This window comes from Eublepharis macularius, chromosome 5, assembly GCF_028583425.1.
Source record: "Eublepharis macularius isolate TG4126 chromosome 5, MPM_Emac_v1.0, whole genome shotgun sequence".
In the NCBI taxonomy this organism is placed as follows: domain Eukaryota; kingdom Metazoa; phylum Chordata; class Lepidosauria; order Squamata; family Eublepharidae; genus Eublepharis; species Eublepharis macularius.
This window is the reverse complement of record NC_072794.1, coordinates 86355335-86374615: the sequence shown is the minus strand read 5'-3', so window position 1 is coordinate 86374615 and position 19281 is coordinate 86355335. Positions and strand designations below refer to the sequence as shown.

Here is a 19281-nt window from a genome sequence, read left to right as displayed (position 1 = left end):
ATCCCTGGGACTTTCACCCCCAGAGGCTATTCCATCTTATTGCTATTCTTCCAGCTCAACGCAGAGCCTTCACATTGGCTAGACTTAACTCCTTCCCCTCTAAAGTGCTTTCTGGTCGTTTCTCTGGACTCCCTTATTCTGAACGAGTTTGTGACTGTGGACAAGGAAAGTTAGAGACCTTGGATCATATAATAGTTTTTTGCCCTAAGTGGAGTAAGGAAAGAGAGAGATTTGTTATTCCTATTATGTTAAAAGCTTCCCTTCCTTCCTTGGGCAATCTCAGTGTTATTGTCTGATAACTTTCCTGACAATCAAACCTCTGCTATAGTGGCTTCCTTTTTAGCCACGGTGATAAAGAAACAAGATTTTCATGAGTTTAGATAGTTTAAAGTGATAATGACGAGTTATGTCTATGTGAATTGGGTATGTTCAAGTGTACAGTTCATATTTTGTTGGTGTTTGTATGGCTTATGGAGCCAGCCGGAAAAGCAATAAACATATTATTATTAAAATATGTGACTGAGATACAGTGAAATGAATTCTCCCACTCCTTCTCACACTAATGTACAAAGTACAGGAGGTCCCAGCCTCCTTATCTACTGTAAAAAGCATATATAGTCACTGTTTTAGAAGAGGGCTATGATTTGGTCTCCTACCTCTATACAAGGGTCACCCATGTCTTCGTTGTCTGGGTCTCTCCACCAAGTCTCTGTAACTATGTGCCTGATTCCATTTCTATATTATTTTGTTTACTCTCTCCAGATCCATTTTATGCCCTCAGTAGGATGCCCTCAGCCAGCCCCTCTTCTACCATGCTCTTGCTCACATCAGATACTCTATCCTGTCCATGAGATTGTCTTTCCACCCTCCAAGAGTCCCAGATGCTTCAGAGACTGCTGCTGCTGACAGCCAGTGTGATATAGGATCTCGGAGAACCAAGTTTGAATCACTACTCTGTCATGGAAATTTGCTGCATGTCTTTGGACCAATAATACATATTCAGCCTAACCTACCCCACAGGGCTGTTGTGAGGATAAAATGGAGAAGAATGTTGTAAGCTGCTTTGGATCCCCATTGGGGAGAAAGGTAGGGAATAAATGAATAAATACAAAGGCTGTAGGAACTATTCAGCCAAATGGAACTGGTCCCCTGTCTTTGCGAAGAGGAGGAGGGAAAACTAACCAGTCCTTCAACAGATAGTGGCTGAACTGTGACAAGGTCTTCAACTTTATCAAGTCACCAGATATCTGCTTGTTACAGAAAAGCAGATACAACCTACATTCAGATGTTATATGTAAGCCAATGTTAATCTGATGTGAATAGACCAGTCTTATTGCTGGGCTTATACACATGCCTCACTCTTCCCCACTCACTCCAGATGAGGCCTGGAGTTCTCAGAATTACAATAGAAAATGACAGCTTTAGAAGGTGGAATCTATGGCATCACAACCCTGTTAAGTTCCCTCCCATCCACTACTATCTCCGGGACCATAGAATCATAGAGTTGGAAGGGGCCATACAGACCATCTAGTCCAACCCCCTGCCCAGTGCAGGATCAGCCTAAAGCATCTCTGACAAGTATTCATCCAGCCTCTTCTTGAAAACTGCCAGTGAGGGGGAACTCACCACCTCCCTAGGCAGCTGTTTCCACTTTTAACTACTCTGACCGTGAAAAAGTTTTTCCTAATATCCAGTCGGTACCTTTGTGCATGTAGTTTTAGCCCATTGCTTCGCGTCCTACCCTCTGCTGCCAACTGGAACAGCTCCTTGCCCTCCTCCAAATGACCGCCTTTCAAATATTTAAAGAGAGCAATCATGTCCCCCCTCAACCTCCTCTTCTCCAAACTAAACATTCCCAAGGCCCTCAGCCTTTCCTCGTAGGGCTCAGTCTCCAGACCCCTGATCATTCTTGTCGCTCTTCTCTGCACACTCTCAATTTTGTCCACATCCATTTTGAAGTGAGGCCTCCAGAACTGCACACAATACTCCAGGTGTGGCCTGACCAAGGCAGTATAGAGAGGGGCTATGACCTCTTGCGATTTCGATGCTATGGCCCCTTTGATACAACCCAAGATTGAATTAGCCTTTTTTGCTACCGCATCACACTGACTGCTCATATTTAGTTTACAGTCCACTCTTACCCCAAGATCCCTTTCACATATACTACTGCCCAGAAGTGTATCCCCCATCCAGTATTTGTGCTTCCCATTTTTGAGGCCCAGATGTAATACTGTGCACTTGTCTTTGTTGAATTACATCCTATTCACAGCTGCCCACTTCTCCAGAGTATTCAGGTCTTTTTGAATTTTAATTCTATCTTTTTGGGTGTTTGCTACTCCTCCCAATTTGGTATCATCAGCAAATTTAATGAGCAGCCCTTCCACTCCTTCATCCAGATCATTGATAAAAATATTGAAAAGTACCGGGCCCAAAACCAAGCTCTGCGGCACCCCACTGGACACCTCCAATCTGATGAAACGCCGTTGACCACCACTCTTTGAGTGCGGTCCTCCAACCAGTTCCCTATCCACCGAACTGTCCTATAGTCCACTCCACAGTCTTCCAGTTTGCCTATCAGAATGTCATGGGGGACCTTATCAAAAGCTTTACTGAAATCCAGATAAATCACGTCAACAGAGTTCCCCCGATCCAGTAAGCTGGTCACTCGATCAAAGAAGGAAACCAGGTTGGTCTGGCAAGATCTGTTAGGAACAAAATCATGCTGACTTCCCCAGATCACTGAGTGGTCCTTCCGATGCTTACAGACTGATCCCTTTAAAATCTGTTCTAATATCTTCCGAGCAACAGAAGTCAGACTGACCGGCCTGTAGTTTTCTGGGTCATCCTTCTTCCCTTTCTTAAAGATTGGGATAACATTCGCTCTTCTCCAATCTTGTGGCACATCCCCAGTCCTCCAGGAGGCCTTGAAGATGATGGACAGGGGTTCTGCAAGTTCTCTAGAAAGTTCTTTCAGCGCTCTTGGGTGCACCCCATCCGGCCCAGGGGATTTGTATTCATCCAGTGCAGCAAGATGCCTCTCCACAACCTCTCTGTCAATGTCAATTAGCCACTCAGCCACTCTCAAATCTCCAGGAATTTCCCAACCCAGAATTGGCAACTGTACCCCTTCTTCCTTTTCTCACAGACCACAAGGGAGCCTGAATTAAATAGAGTACCCAATACAGAACGAGTCACGGAGAACGTACCAGAAACAAGAGCAAACTGTGACCTACTTACTATTCCAATTAAAGATACAGTATAGCAAAATAAACAAGAAAGTCTTTTATAGCATCCAATTAATATCAGTCCCAAGAAAACTCTAAATAGGTTATATTGCTGGCAACAGTTAGTATATGGAGGATACAGTACATGAAGCAGCTGACAGCTACATATAATCAAAAATTCAAAGTGCAAAAGTGCTTATAGATTTCTTATCCTAAGGTGCAAAGGCTAGCTTCAACGGACCACACCTCCTATAACCACAGAGTACAAACCATGAATATATATAGGTAACAAACCAGAATACAGCAATATAAACAGATTCCAATAACAGCAATAAGCTTGTTCATGGATACATAGAACTTTTTAGATGAATAAGTAGTAACTGAATTAAATAGAGTTACTTTTCTTCTCAGAAACTGGGATTTTAAAACTGATGGATTAGAAGCCTGCCTTGTGGAGTAGGCAACTAACTCCAGTTAACATGGGTACTTGCATTTGTATGGTGCAATCCTTACTTTGTTTTTAACCAGCATTCCTTCATCATATTGTGCATGAGAAGGGAGAGAAGAGAGGAACAAGGTACACATGCACTACCCTGACAATAGTTTGGCTTCATGTCCAACACTGGTTTAATGTGATGTCTGAATGCAGCTCAGAATGTCTTTTTCAGTTTGGAAGTTTTATGCTGCAGCATAATGGTTAAGTGGTTGGATTGCAAATCATCATTCTGCCGGTTCAAATCCCACTACTACCATGAGATCAGCCTTGGCCTTGGGTAAGCCCCTCCTCTCAGTCCCAGCTCCCCAGTTGTATTGCGGGGATAATAATAACACTGACCTTGTTTATTGCTCTCAGTGGGGCACTAATCTGTTCTAGAAGAGCAGTATATAGTGCACTGTTGTTATAATATTATTATATGATTGCCATGGTAGCCATGATCTTCTGAGCTTGAACCAAGATAAAAAGGGCTCTGTGCATTTATTGTATTTTTCAATTTTTTAGACCACCTCCTTTGAAACTGAGGCCTAAAGTGGTTTCCAAACATTAAAAACACACACTAAATATTACATATTAAAAGACTAGAAAGCTTATCAACAAAATGAGGGAAAATCTCACAGGAATACAACCAATAAAACAGTGTAATCCCAATAAACGGGGACACCCCAAAAGCTTGGTCCGCACATAATCTGTTGTATTGGAGCCATGGAAAGATATTTTTTCCAATAATATCCTAATTGAAATTTATGAAATAGACAAAGATCTCCCTAATAGATAGCAGACAGTGCTTAGTCATGGACAGCAAAAGGTTTCATTGCTCTCTGAAAGAGACTCAAGATTCCATTGAGTATAGAATAGTGAAAGTTACCACCCCTGGAGATGACATTTTAATCCAGCTGCAATAAAGATCTGAGATTGCTACCCACTTTTATTTTGAAATGAATTATTTAAAACATATACCAAAATGATCTTAGACTAACCAGCTGTTGAGATTTTTAAATTCATCGAGGAACATTAGCAGAGGCAGCCTTCTTTACTATGTGTTTATATTTTATTACTGTACTATATCTAATTGGATGTGCTTATAACGATAATGTGTTGCATTCTATAACTCTGTTATATTGTGTTAATTCCAGTTTTTGTTTCTTTGGATGCTTCTTTTTTAAAGTTACATTTATACTTGTTTTTCCAAAATGACAGCAAAATCATGCAAGTTGTAAGAAAAAAGAAACAGAAATAAAAATTAGTAAGAAAGAAAGGAAGAACATAAAATATATTAATGTTTTACTGGTATAACAATGTAATTACAATTAATAGTAACTGTTATGATGTATACTAAGAAGAGGTTTTAATAAAATAATGGGTTGAATCCAACCAGCTTTTCTAGTATTAAAAAAGGGAGGAGAGCGTCGTCTTTGGCCACTAAAAAAGATATACTGGGGTTCGTGAGACCTGCATGTACAAAAGCCATGTGGAATGGGGGCTGGGCATTTGAGCAGGCTTGAGTGAAAAAGGTGGCTAGATCCAACTCGTTAAGGGTAACCCAAAGGATCTGTGTTGAGCTGAGGGTCTAAGGAACACCATAATTGCTACTCACATATGAAATATATGTGAACTATATTTTAAAAATTGTCATATTTTATTAGGTCTTTTAGTAATTTTAAATTTTAAAGTAATTTTAAGGCCAACTCCCAAAGTCAGTTATATCAATATACCAGAAGAATTTTACTGCTTTACTATTCCAGCCATGTCATATCAGAACCACTGTAGCACAGTAGCACATGAGCACTTCATTCCTGATTCAACAATCACCTCAGCCACAAACTTCTTATGGCCATAGGCAAGCCATTATCTCTGAGCTTTGCCTCAGCATCTGTGGTGTGAGGATTAATAAGAACGAGTATTTTAAAGGATTATTGCAATATTTCATATAAAATGCGTTGAGCACTCAAGAAAACGTGCTGTATAATTTGTAAGTATTATTATTTCTGGTGGAGAGATGGAAATATTCAAGCTTCCTCCAGTTAAGATTGGGGCTGTGTGGAGGGGGACCTACACATATTCTCCATAATATTCTGTAGCTGTGAACATGCCATACAATGTCACTTTTGAATTTATTTACTGGGAAAAATCAAAGCCTACCATATCCAAACGGAGCATGTCAGAATAATACTGTCAGGAGGAAGACTTTAGAAACCAAACATTAATACCACCACAACTATATTTCAAAGTAGACTGCCACGTGGCAATTATCACTTGCAGTAACCTATGCCTACCAGAAGCAACTCATCTGGTGAGCATTCATTTTATGGCCATGTTCATATCCAATCTATTGCTTTGGAATGGAAGATTTGAATTCATTTACCGTGAAGCTTCCTTTCTTGGTGGTTTGGGAGTGGGGCATTCCGACTATTGGGAACGTAGCTCCTCTTTTCCAATGCAGGGTCAGGCGACTCTTTCGATCCTGGAGGGGAGGGGCTCGTTCTAGCGTTCTCCAGTTCTTCTCTAAGCCATATACCTCTGAACCTGTCTGAATCTTGGAAAACACCATGTTGCCTCCCCTTATACAACTTCAACCCCTTTTTAAAAAAAGATGCAACTAAGAACTATTTACATCATGATGTCTACAGTGATCCCCTTCTTTAACCAGCATCTGTTTATACATCCTCGAATCCCCGGAGCCCTTCTCCCTATATGTACTGGGTCGGAATGCCCCACTCCCGAACCACCGAGAAAGGAAGCTTCATGGTAAGTGAATTCAAATCTTCCATTCTCTGGTGGTTGGGAGTGGGGCATTCTGGACTATTGGGACATCTAATAGCAGTATGCCTCAGGGAAGGTCTGATTTTGGCTCCGTGATTAGAGGATATGTTGTAACACCCTCCTTCCAAAGGCTGCCTGTGCCGAGGCTATCTTGTCAATTCTATAGTGTCTTGTGAAAGAATGTACTAATTTACAAGTTGCTGCCTTGCATGCCGTCTCTAGAGATGGAAATGCTCTATATACTGGCAATGTGGCCGCCCCTCTTAAAGAGTGTGCTGTAATACACTGTGGTGGTTTTAAGCCCCCAGAAGAGGTGGAAGCTGGAGAATTGGGCAGATCCAAATCACACTTGGCATTTGCAGTATCAGCTGTATCAGTGAGGCCTGCTCTAGCCACCATATCAACTGCCAGATGCTTCTTCCTGCCAAAACTGGAGGGGTTGGGAGAGAATAAAGAACAAAAATGAAAGAAGAGGCGGGTTGGGGATCCCTCAATCTAGGCCAATCTGCCCCTCTTCCCGTCTGAGTAGTCTTACCGTCTCCGATACTTACACTGAAGCCTACTTTTGCTTGTGCCTAAGGGCGGGAACGCAGTTTAACTCGTCCCTTCCTTGTACCACACTAGGCTGCTGCAGTCATTTTCATGCCTCCCTAGGCTCAGTGGTTGATGAGCACCATAAATTCTACTTAGCTTCTTTTAAACTGCGAATATCAATGTGGCTAAAAGGAGTGAAAGAACACTGCACTGCTAATCCAGCATAGCCGCAATGTGGGGAAGGGGTGGGTGGGAATTATGATTGGCGGAAGAAAGGTTCGAAGGAAGCTATGATGAACTCCTTGGACCCAAGGGCCCATGAAAAGTTTCAGCTGGCTCTACCTATGTACTCCAAAACTTAATAGACCATTTAAACAAATCAGAGCTAAATTGGTTTTGTGTCATAACACAAGTTGTGGTAAAGACTACTATAAATGCACAGAAGGTGGATGAAGTTAATGCCTGTGGTTGTGAGAGCCATATGGAGAAATAGCTGTGCAAGTTGGGGGCTGAGGTGAGGAAAGAGAAGGCAATCCAACCCTTTCCTTTTTGTTCTGTCTGATGGAAGATGCAGGAGTGGTTTTATAAATTGGTTCACATTTTGTTTTGATGACATGGATTTTTAAGAAGCCTTATATCAAAAGGCAAAAGTAAACCTGGACTGGGAGAAGCTGAAACAATATTTGGAGAAGAAATGGGAGGTGGGAGGAGAACTGTGGCAGTTTGAGAACTACTGAAGTACAATAAAATGTAGAGGGGGGTGACTTTACCGGGGAGGAGAAGAGGTAAAAGAGAATTTCTAAGCAGTTATGATATTAGATTGATATATATAGAATAATAAATAGAATATTGATAGAAAATAATTAATCATAAGGGTTAACTATAAGGATTGATTAACTAATAATATTTTCTTTTTGATTCCGTACAGTGTACCAAACTGAATATGTTTATTTGAAGTTGTATATGAGTCAAATTGATTGATATCATATATAGACTTATGACTGAAGGGGAATAGAAATACTAATGTAAACAAATATAACTAAAATAGAAAGAAGATAGAATGAATAACATATAGAGTATAAGTTAAACTGGTTGATTTATATGAATGTATGGTTTACATAGTTTATGATATATAGAAATATTTGAAAGTGAAATAATGAAAAATGGGATAAATTGTTTATCCATTATGGAAAATGGGACTCATAGTCAGGGTACAGAGTATTAAAAATAGTTAAAGAAGTATTGCTTAGAATAAAGGGAGAATATATATTTGTTAGATAGAGGAGATTAAAAGGAGTAAGGGAAAAGGGACAAAGGGTTGGAAAACTGTTGGAAGTCAACAAAAAGGGGGAGGAAAGGGAGGGGGTTAGAAATTGGGAAATGGGAATATTGACTGTAATGTGTAAACATTTGATCCTAACCCAATAAAAAAATTTTCAAAAAAAAAAAAGCAAAAGTAAACCTGCTGGATTGGAATGTAAAAAGCCATAATTTGCATATAACAGTGATCCATACAAGGCTATTCTATTACAAACATGTCATAGAGACATATTAGAAAAAGTCTTTTTCTATGTGTTCATATAGAATCTCTGAATATTTTGTCAACAATATCAAGAGATACCCTAGCTTTTAATATGTGGGATGATAAAAAATAAAGCATCACTACACAATGCTTGAACATCTCTTAAATGATATATAACATACCCCAGTAGCTGTGAGAGAAAATAATTCATATGCAATGCATGTAATAAAAGCCCATTTTGATACATTTGAAATATGAACCTGCTAGAACTAGAATATTTCTTTATAATGTTTCTAAAGAAAATTGCACTAATAATATATTTTACTGCAAGGAAATGTGTTCCCACATTTGAAAACAGCATGTGGAAATAAAAGTGTTTCTTAAGACTATTGAATGAAACAAATATATTTTAAATCTTGACTGCCTCCTAGTGACAAAAAAGTGAAGCATCCTATGAGTAGACTATTCTGAAGGAATGCTGCAGAAATGAGCAGCTATTCAGAAAGAACTTTTACACTTTTCTGCCCTGCAAACTTTTCTGGATCACAGCTAAGGTTTGGCTAGTAAATTCTGTTATGTGCAATCTTGATACATTAAAGAAATAAACTCTAGTGAAAATTCAACAATATTTTTCACACCATGTTTTTAAGATGACATTCCAGTATTTTGTCCTATAAAGGACATTTATTTTAAAAAGTGTCCTCAATATTTAGATGTTATTTACTGTGTTACAAAAGAGCAAGTTGTACAGGCAAAAACTTATTCATACAAATGGATCTTTTTGTGTATATAATAGAACTGCACCACTGCCTAAATTTCAGCACCATTTAAAAATTATGCACCCTGAAAAGACAGTGCTTCACTTGTCTGGACTTACTCCCCAAATGTTAAGGATCTAGAACCTGCTGTTTGCTCCTTGTGCAGGTTCATTGCCCTGTTCTTTAGGGTCTCTGCCTTAGTATCGTTCTTCTCCACACCATCTCCCAGTTTGTACATTCGGCTAGCATTGGCACATGCCCAGATGTGTCCCAAGTCACATGCTTTCAGAGAATACTCCAAAGCCCTGTTCATGTCCTTTGGTATCTCAGAGGCTCCTTGAAGATATATAGCACTAAGGTTAAAGCAGCTGGCGGCAAAACCACTATCACAAGCTTTGCTGTAATAGTCCCTGGCCAGAGAGACATTGGGCTTTTCATCATCGTTTCCCTGCCCATCATGTGCCAGTAGTCCAACGTTGTGACAAGCCTCTGTGGCTTTCTTACCACCTTTCTCACAAGACTTCAGAAAACAGCTATAGGCAGTTTTTAGATCAGCCGTGAGACCACCTGCAAAGAGTATTTAAAATATTTAGTATTTATACAGCACTTTTCTGAAGTGTTTTATACACATTATCTTAATAATACTTAATATTATATTCATATTACAGAAAGAAATTTCACTAAGGTGAAATTCACACTAGGGATTTTGTGATTTATAGCTGATTTTCTTATCCACTTGACTATTCTGTGCTTTCCCCTCAGTCTCATGCATATCTTTATTTTTTCTTTTATTTTTAAAGGTAAGTTGAACAACAGAAAAAGAAATGCTCCCTAACCTTTTCCAGTTATGTAGTAAGCTCCAAGTTTGTAGCAGCTCTCACTGTGTAGGTTGTTTTCACAATTCTCCTTCAGTACTTTGGCAGCTGCCTCAAAGTTTTTCTTCACTCCTTCCAAGTAATCAGCCAGACGATGGCACCCTGTGATTTAGCAATCGAACACGTTTTATGCAGGGTATGATCACATCTCCCCCAATTTACACTTCCCTCATAGCTCTGCTTTCTTGTTTGGTTGATTGTACCGTCATCAGTTAAGTCAGAGGGTATCTTGATCTCAATCTCTACTGTCTGCCAATGTAGCAAAAGAGGTGTGGAGGGCTGACTTCTGGCTCAGAGATGGATTAGATTAGCAAATTCTAAAGTGATATCTCCATCATATACACAACTGCCACAGACTAAATCTCTTCACAAAAATTTAGAGGAATACCTATTTTCTTACCAATTTTCAGCACAGCTCTTCCATTGGCCTATGGTCCCCAAGAAACTTTATGTGGGACTCCTATTAGTTTCAATAGAAAAAACTTCAGAGTAAGTGTACTTAGGGTTGAGAGCTCTGGTTAAAAAATTACAAATTATGACATTTTATCTGTAATGCAGCAAATATTGCACAAAATGGATGGGTGCAAAAATAAACCCAAAATACATTTTTCATTCTAAAAGATGAAAGCAAAATAACTTTTTTACAGAAATACCACCTTGTACAATTAAATCATGTGTAAAGTGTCAGCATAAAACTGAAATCAGACACACAGTTTCTTGAGAGCAACTCCCATTGAACTCAGTGGGACTACCCTCTGAGGAAACACATGGGATTGGATGAAAATTTCAGACCTTGCTTTCGTTTAATGAAGAGTTACACATGGCTTAGAGTTGCTGATTAACCTGGACAAAAATATCCTCTTGCTTTAATAGAAGTTTAATTTGTGGAAATGGACAGCTGAAACTTTTCATGACATGGAAGTAAATAACATCCCATTAACTCTCCATTATAGGGACAGCAAAATCAAAAAGAGTCCAGTAGCACAGACTAACACGGCTAACTCCTTTGCATTACAGGGACAGGGCATCCCCCCCCCCCCGGGCAGTTGGCAACTGTACCAATCGGATTCACTTGGGGCTTTGAACTACAGCTCAGAAATATTACTGGATAGTGGCCAAACTATGTGCATTTTAGCTGCACGCCGCCAGGCTCCTTACCATCAGGATCCTTCTCCTTATAGCACTGAAAGCTGAATTCCACCCTCAGATTTTCCAAATAGCCCTTCACCTCCTCTTCGTCCTCGAAGTTGACCAACCCAGCCATTTTACGTTACAGACGAAAGATGAAGGGGAAAGCAATGCATCACCCTTGCGGCTCCTATGCAAGGTGAAAGTGTCCCAGGAAATCTTTCCCTCCTGTTGTAGTCGGAAGAGAATAGGCGACGGACACGAGGAAGCTAAAGGATGTGCAACTTGCATTCTGTGCCGTTGCAGAAAAGCAGGGTGAGAGCACGCTAGTTTGCGCTGCGGCAGTTTGTGCTGGCATCATATAACAGTTTAAACTGGTCTTCCGAATTAACACATTCCAGAGGATGAGACGTATTAATTTTTTACAACAAAACAGTGAAGCGTCTTATCATGGCACCATAAAGGCTGGTTGGTTTATTATGGCATAAGCTTTGAAGGACTTACTCAGATATATTAGGTGCAATTGTCCGTTGGAATATATGCAATAACTATATATGTGGCTATAAAGAAGGGGAAAATGTATAACTGAAAGGTATTGGAATACCCGAGAAGCAAACTGGCATTTTTATGCCAGCTATACATTTGAAACACCTGGCCGGCATGCCCCATCCTCCATTTTCTTCTACGTATTCCAAGTACTAGCATATCCTCGCGTCTGGTGTTTTGTAACCACAACGCTTACGCTTGCCTAGACTGACTTACACACCCACTGAAGTCTGCATCTGAGATCCTAACATCCCTTGACACACCCATATGCAGCAGGCTTGAACGGTGCCAAGGAAGAGCTTAATACAGAAAATGAAAGTGCTGGAACTGACTGGAAATCTCGCCAGAATTCCTGTTCCTATTTCCAGAATTCTGTCTATTCAAGCGGTGAGGGAAGGCACTCCGCACAGGCATCGGAACGCTCTCTTCTTGATTAATCATGACATCCTATCTTCCATGGCTGGAAATAAGGAGGAAGGTCATCGCTACGTTTGCTGTGTCGGGGGGGGGGGTTATAAGAACCCGCTCACCTTCAACCCAAGCACGTCTCCTTTAAGGGAGGCGGGCGATAGGCTTGTGGTGGCTTTTTTTTTCCCTTACCGGTTCTGCTGAGGCGAATTCACTTCCAGGTCGAGGGTGACAGCCGGGCTGGGGGGTCCCCGGCTCGCTCTGGTCGGTGGTCGGGGCCCGCCCCTCACTAGGAGCAGGAGGCGCAGAGGACGAAGGATTCCAGGCGCAGAGATGGTAGGTGGGAAGTCCCGCAGTGACACAGGAGGAAAGCGGGGAAGCATCCGAAAGAAGAGAAAGATTTCGGATCGATTGATCTGGAGTCTGGTTCCCCATCCCCAGAGACAGACTGTAGAATGGACTTTACCATACACTAACGCTGCCTTATAGGGTGGTAAGGGACAGTATCTGCTGGATCACTGGTGTCTAGTACATTTGATCATGAATATATGATATATGGAAACGGGGGGGGGGTATATATTGAGTCAAGTGATTGGAATGTGACCCCATGATAATAAAAACTGAAATTCCTAGAGGAAAGTATTTTATGATGAAGAACATTTGCCTGGTAATCTGAACTGATTGACTGGGATTAGCAGATATCACTAGTTCTTTAATTGCTAATGTGAACTAAATTGACCCCTTACCTTAAGCATGTACTAAAAATGTGATGAGAAAAAGATCTACATTAAGTGATGTTAGCTATAGTGTCTCAGTGGTTATTAAGGGCAATGTGTGTATATTTCTGTGTGTCCAGGGGAAATAAATGACTGTTCAAAGAAAATGGTGTGTGTATGTGAAAAAGAATGACTGGGGGAGGTTTTCATAGGTTAGATGAAGGTAGGGCTGCATACCAAAGGTATATCTGAAAGTTGTTCAACTCATGGATGGAACCAATGGGCAGTGCCGCTGTGGGGAATTCTCCACGTGCACACATAGTAGCTGCAGTGCTTGTCATGTTGCTGTGCTAAGATATGATGCAGGTCTGTATCATAATAGAATCCATGGCTTAGTGTATATGTAGTTTTCAGTTCTCACATGTAGAGAAACATGTTAAAAGTACCTCTTTTCAGATATTCCCAGAAATGCATTTTTCAACAATATTCCAGTGAAGGAGGAGTGGTTGTGTGTGTTTTTGCTGTCAAGTTGCAGCCAATTTATGGTGCCCTCAAAGGGTTTTAAGGGCAAGAGATGAACAGAGGTAGTTTGCTTACATACTGCTCTTCTAGTCACCCTTCTCAGTGTCAGTAAGAACATATACTAATAATGTATTAATAATAAATAATATTGCACTTATATACTGCTTTTCTAAGATTAGTGTTCCACTCAGAGTGGGGAACACAGTCAATGTATTACTGTCCCACAATGCAGCTGTGGAGCTTGGGCTGAGAGAAGTGGTTTACGCAAGACCACCTGCAGAGTTTATGGCAGTAGTGCTAATTCACAGCCCAACCACTTAACAACTCTTATTGTGCATTTGGTTACATGATGTACGTTTGGGTATATTATGTCTGCTGTGATCCTCTAAGTCAGTGGCAACCCATCAGATAGACAGAGCTGCTATCTCTGCCTACGCCCTTCTTCTGTTTTTGTAGTTATGGGCCAATAGCAAATATATTTATTGAGTCTGAAAGGCTGAAAACAGCCTCCTCCTCCGCTCTGCGGGCCCAAGCAGCAGCGAAGGAAGCTGAAAACGGCCTTCCTGCCCCTCGCGGGAGGAGGGGGAGGATGCCGTGGGCGCGCAGGGCAGCTGGGCAAGGTAAGCGTGGGGCTGGGGCTAGGGCCTGTGGTTTGGGCCATTTAAAGGGCCCTGCCGTTTGCAAGCGGCAGGTCCCTTTAAACTATCAGCCGGCAGGTGGTGGTGGGGGGATTCCCCCCACCTGCCAGCTGATAGTTTAAAGGGACCTGCCCCTTGAAAGGCAGGAAAGGGCCCTTTAAACTGTCAAATGCTCTTTTCCCTGCTGCTGCTAAGCGGCCGGAAAGGGGCATTTAAACCCCACGAACCACGAACTGGTTCGTGAACTTGCCCTGGTTCCTGGTTCGTGAAAACCCACGAACCACGAACCTCATGGTTCGGGTTTTTTGTGGTTCGTGCCCATCTCTATTCCAGAGTGGTGTAGCAGCATGTTGGGCTGGGGAGACCACTGTTCATGACCCTGCTTGCCATGAAAATTATTGGTGACCCTAGGACATGCTTTCTCAGCCTAGCTATTGCATAGAGCTATTGTGAGGATAAAATGGAGGAAGGGAGAATCATGTACACTCCCTAACTCCTTAGAGAAAGGGCAGGATAAAAATGCACTAAATAAAACAAATAAATACTCCAGAACCACTTCTGACCTTTCATACTTAAATTGCATATACAATATTACACATCTTTATTCCAGAGTACTAATTTAAAAAGTACTGTCCTACAAGAACTAATGTGGATTGGACACTGCATTCTGAATGTAAACATGAATAGGAAATCTTTTACCATTGTTCAGTAATATCAATTTACACAAGAGGGAGTTTAAAATGTTTCAAGGAATAATAAGTATGCATTAAATATTCTCATACTCACTGTTTTCTGATGGTATCAAATACAATTCATTTTTTTCATTGTTTTCCCACATAAATCAGTACATAGCACATGACACACTATCAACTCTTAACAATACATTCTTAAAGTCAATAGTGTGTGGGGAAATATTTAACATGCCTTTACCACCAAATATGCTGCCCCAACTTGTAATGTAGATGCAGAGGAGTTAGCCGTGTTAGTCTGTGGTAGCAAAATCAAAAAGAGTCCAGTAGCACCTTTAAGACTAACCAATTTTATTGTAGCATAAGCTTTCGAGAATCAAGTTCTCTTCGTCAGATGCATGGTACAGAAACTGGTCAAGTATAGAAGAGGAGGGGAGGAGAGAGAAGATGCAGTTAGGGGGGGAGAGAGCATTTAAAACTTGTGACGTAGAAAGCCAAACTCAGTTCCTCGTATGACTCAGTAGAACAGTTTGTGGAAGTTTGTGGAAATGAGCTTCCACGAACCACTGGTTCGCAAACCACGAACTGGGCTGGTTCATGTGTTTTTTTTGGTTCGTATTTGGGTTTGTGCCCATCTCTACTCTGGAATAAGCTGCTTAATTCAGAAGAAAAAGCCATACCTAGGTTTCTGTGAAGGATCACATCATATACCATAAAGTGCAATCCTAAAATTCCTCCGAAGTACCACTGGTTCCAGTGGGATTTACTCCCTTGTAATCGTGCTTAGTAACACTTTAAAAACTTGGCAGAGCATTTAAAAATTGAATTATTTATATCTTCCCTTTCGTTTTTATGGGTAAAGCGATAATTCTAATCTGTGTTTTTGGTAGTAAATGCAGAATCAGTATTCTGGTATAATTAATGTAATGTATAAGAAGGGCCTAATGTTGTGAGTGTCAAGTACATGTGTATGGGAAAGGAGAAATATGCAGTTATAGTAAAAGACTGGTTTCTTACCAGCTAACAGATTGGAAAATGTTGATACCAGTTTGTATGTTTATACTCCACCTTTCTCCCCAGTGGGGACCCAAAGCAGCTGACATTGTTCTCCTTTTCTCCTCACAACAACCTTGTGAGGGAGATGTATTGTCGAAGGCTTTCACAGCCGGAGAACGATGGTTGTTGTGGATTTTCCGGGCTGTATTGCCGTGGTCTTGGCATTGTAGTTTCTGACGTTTCGCCAGCAGCTGTGGCTGGCATCTTCAGAGGTGTAACACCAAAAGACAGAGATCTCTCAGTGTCACAGTCACTGTGACACTGAGAGATCTCTGTCTTTTGGTGCTACACCTCTGAAAATGCCAGCCACAGCTGCTGGCGAAACGTCAGGAACTACAATGCCAAGACCACAGCAATACAGCCTGGAAAACCCACAACAACCATCCTTGTGAGGGAGGTTAGGCTGAGAGAGAGTGATGGCTCATGATCACCCAGCAAGTTTCCATGGCGAATTGTAGATTCAGACCTGGTTGTCCCAGTTCCTAGTCTGATGCTTAAACCACTATACCAAAGTGGCCCTTTTGTACTAGAATCTTGTATTAGTAATAATTAATTAAAAAGAAATAAATGACTGTTAATTTATGTGTAAATGTGTAAATAAATATATAGACGTCACTAGCTAGGCTAAAATATTCTCGCTTCTGCTCTATTTGGATATTTAAGAATAATTTTATTGAGTCCCTAACACCCATGAGATTAGTGTTTTAAAAATAGAATTTAAAAATTCTGTTCTGAGAACTAGATCGTATGTTCAATAGTACATAGTCTATTGAATAATACCACTTGAAAATGTGGGTGTAGAGCAGGGAACTCTTCTTGATGTAAAAACAAACTCCGTACAATTAGTGAATAAAGGAGACTATTTTTATGAATTTTTTTAACTTGCAGGGTGAACACCAGAAATTTACACGGTCAAACAGCAGAAATTTAACTCTCCTGTTCCCCTTCTTCATGTAGTATATCGCTGTTTATAAACATCCTGAATATTGTTTATAATGTACTTTCGAATTTCATATGGTGCAGTGGCAGGATGCTGACCACTGAGTTACATGAGTCTGGCAAGTGCCTGGGCGTGGCTCATAATACAGTTCTGTATAGAATGCAGTTCAAGTTAAGTCAATGGAGTAGTGCAGCCTGAGGACACAGAGGCTTTCGTTTTTTTTAAATGACCTTTTGAAGTGAATCTGATTGGGTCTATAAAATGTGTTCTGGAATTTAAGATGTTAGCTGCTCTGGAGTAGCCATGCTCCATCAAGTGCCTTCCTTCCCCTGCCCCACAATTTGGCAAAAACATAAAACTTTCATTCTTGTGTTACAGGTTATATGAGCTCAAGTTTATGGAAGTCTTTTAACAAGGCTGATGATGATCCTTATGAATTTAGAGATTCCTTGATTGTCATAAATAGGTTTATAGTTCCCTTATTAAAATAGTGGCTCATGGGAAAATGTATGAGGTCCTACAACAGTTTTTACATTTTATTACTTATTTTATTTAACCCCCCTTTTCTCCCCAATGAGAACCCATTGTAGCTAACAACATTCTCCCCTTCTTCAGGCTGGGAATGTGTGATGGCCCAAGGTCACCCAGCAAACTTCTATGGCAGAATGGGGATTTAAACCTGGGACACCCAGATACTAGTTTGACACTCTAACCACGTTCTTTCAATAGCCACTCTAACAAAGAGGCTGGTGGCTCTGCTTTGGGGATTCGCCTGTGCTCCATACATCGTGTGTTCTGGCTGCTTCACAGAGCTGTCAAATGTCACGGCAGGACTTACACTATTAATGTAGTTCAAATGGATAATTTCTTCTTTTGAGTAGGGAGTTCTGGGGAGGGAAGGACTCCTGCCTTTTTTCCAGTATGAGGGGTTGGAGCACCTTTTCTATGAGGAACTGGCTTGAGAGTCAGAGACTTTTCAGTTTAGAAAAGAGATGACTAATGGGGGACATGATAGAGGTTTCTATGTACTTATGCTCTTGAATTTCCATTGTAGTAATGCACAAAGTTATATGTGAACATGTTTTGAAACAAGCATATACCTATGCATAGGCATTTACATTAAAACCTTACTGCCCCCTGGCCTGCCTCAGTTAGATTTTTGAAGCAGCAAGCTGCCATTAGCGCTAGTATTCCATGAGCAATGCATACTTGCAGCCAACATTGAATGATCCCAAAATACTAGATGATGTTTTCCCTTTCACTCTTGCTCCACCTTGCTGACTCAGCTATAGTTATTTTCTCAGTAAGGGAGAAATTCGTAGAAGTGGCAGTGTTAGAGCTGCTGCATGTGGCACAAGGGTGCAATCACTAGACCCCAGGCAGTTTCATTGCAGTCTGTGGGTTGCCTAGCGATTGTGGAAAGAGCACAGATGACTCAAAATAAGCTCCTGCCGTGTGGTTCTGAAATATTAATGTGTTTTAGTAATAAGAGATACGTCTTTTCTTGTTCCTTAATCTTTATTGATGTTTTAAAAACAAAACAAAAGCATAGAGCTAACATTACTTTTCTGGAGGAGAAAATAAAGCCCTTAAAAGCCATATAGATATAATGAATATTTCTTATGTACTGAATAGCTCATATGTGCTGCTGAGAAATTAATGGATACTACATAGGCTGTATTTTAAACAGATTTTGCAAGGATTTCCTCATTCTATCTTATAACACATCTTAGTTCCACAACAAGCTTATGTAAAACAGATGAAATAAGGAATCTAACAATGCAGTTCCAACATAGTTATTCCAGATTAAGACCACTGAATTCATTAGGCTTATAGTGGAGTAATGCTGCATAGGATTGCATTGTTAGATTTTTTAAAAATAAAAGTAAAATGCTAGTAAACCAGCTGCTGCAAAGGCAAGACATTGTTCCAGTTAGTTTACAAAGCGAACAGTTGGCATTTCTGTTTTTAAAATTGGCTGGAGGTGTAAAAATGCTAGTCGATTGAGCCAGGTTTTTGTTGGTACTCAGGATAATTCATAGTGGTGATGATGCTATTTCCACCAACAGGTGAAAGTTAAGGAACTGAAAATGGCAAGCTTATATAGGGGGTCTGAAAAGGGGGGAAATTAAAACAACCTTTATAACAACCTTTTGTATCTACAGTGAGGAAGTTGTAAGTTTTAGTTTATGATTACCTTAGTTATTAAATTGCACGCATGCATATACACTGCATGGAACCATGGTAATTAGAAATAGAAGCAAGATTTAAAGGCATTATTTCCATTGGCTCTGAAGTAGAAGGTGGGTTAATTTTTCCATGATATATATTTTCTCTGTGTGTTCCAACATGTTACTTCCACTACTTTATTAGAAGCTTTCAGAAGTCAATGGAAATAACATTTAACTGTCTGATTGGAAAGACGGGCTTTCTGTGACATTCTAGGCATACAATGAGCTTGTGATA

General features: G+C 40.5%; 2 protein-coding genes across 2 annotated transcripts in view; one reads left to right on the top strand and one right to left on the bottom strand.

The window, feature by feature from the left end:
- Nucleotides 1-8815: 8815 nt before the first annotated feature.
- LOC129331052 (cytochrome c oxidase assembly factor 7) lies at nt 8816-12366 on the bottom strand. The gene is made up of 3 exons (XM_054981374.1): nt 11331-12366; nt 10134-10274; nt 8816-9864 (listed from the first exon to the last, which is right to left on the bottom strand). The coding sequence occupies exons 1-3, from the start codon at nt 11434-11436 to the stop codon at nt 9413-9415; spliced, it is 699 nt and encodes a 232-aa protein (XP_054837349.1). The 5' UTR covers nt 11437-12366; the 3' UTR covers nt 8816-9412.
- A 104-nt stretch (nt 12367-12470) lies between these two features.
- LOC129331051 (protein zyg-11 homolog B) overlaps nt 12471-19281 on the top strand; it is a 44061-nt gene continuing 37250 nt past the window's right edge. The window contains exon 1 of the mRNA XM_054981372.1: nt 12471-12590. Coding sequence (XP_054837347.1) covers nt 12588-12590 — 3 coding nt within the window. The 5' untranslated portion in view covers nt 12471-12587. The remainder of the gene's footprint in view (nt 12591-19281) is intronic.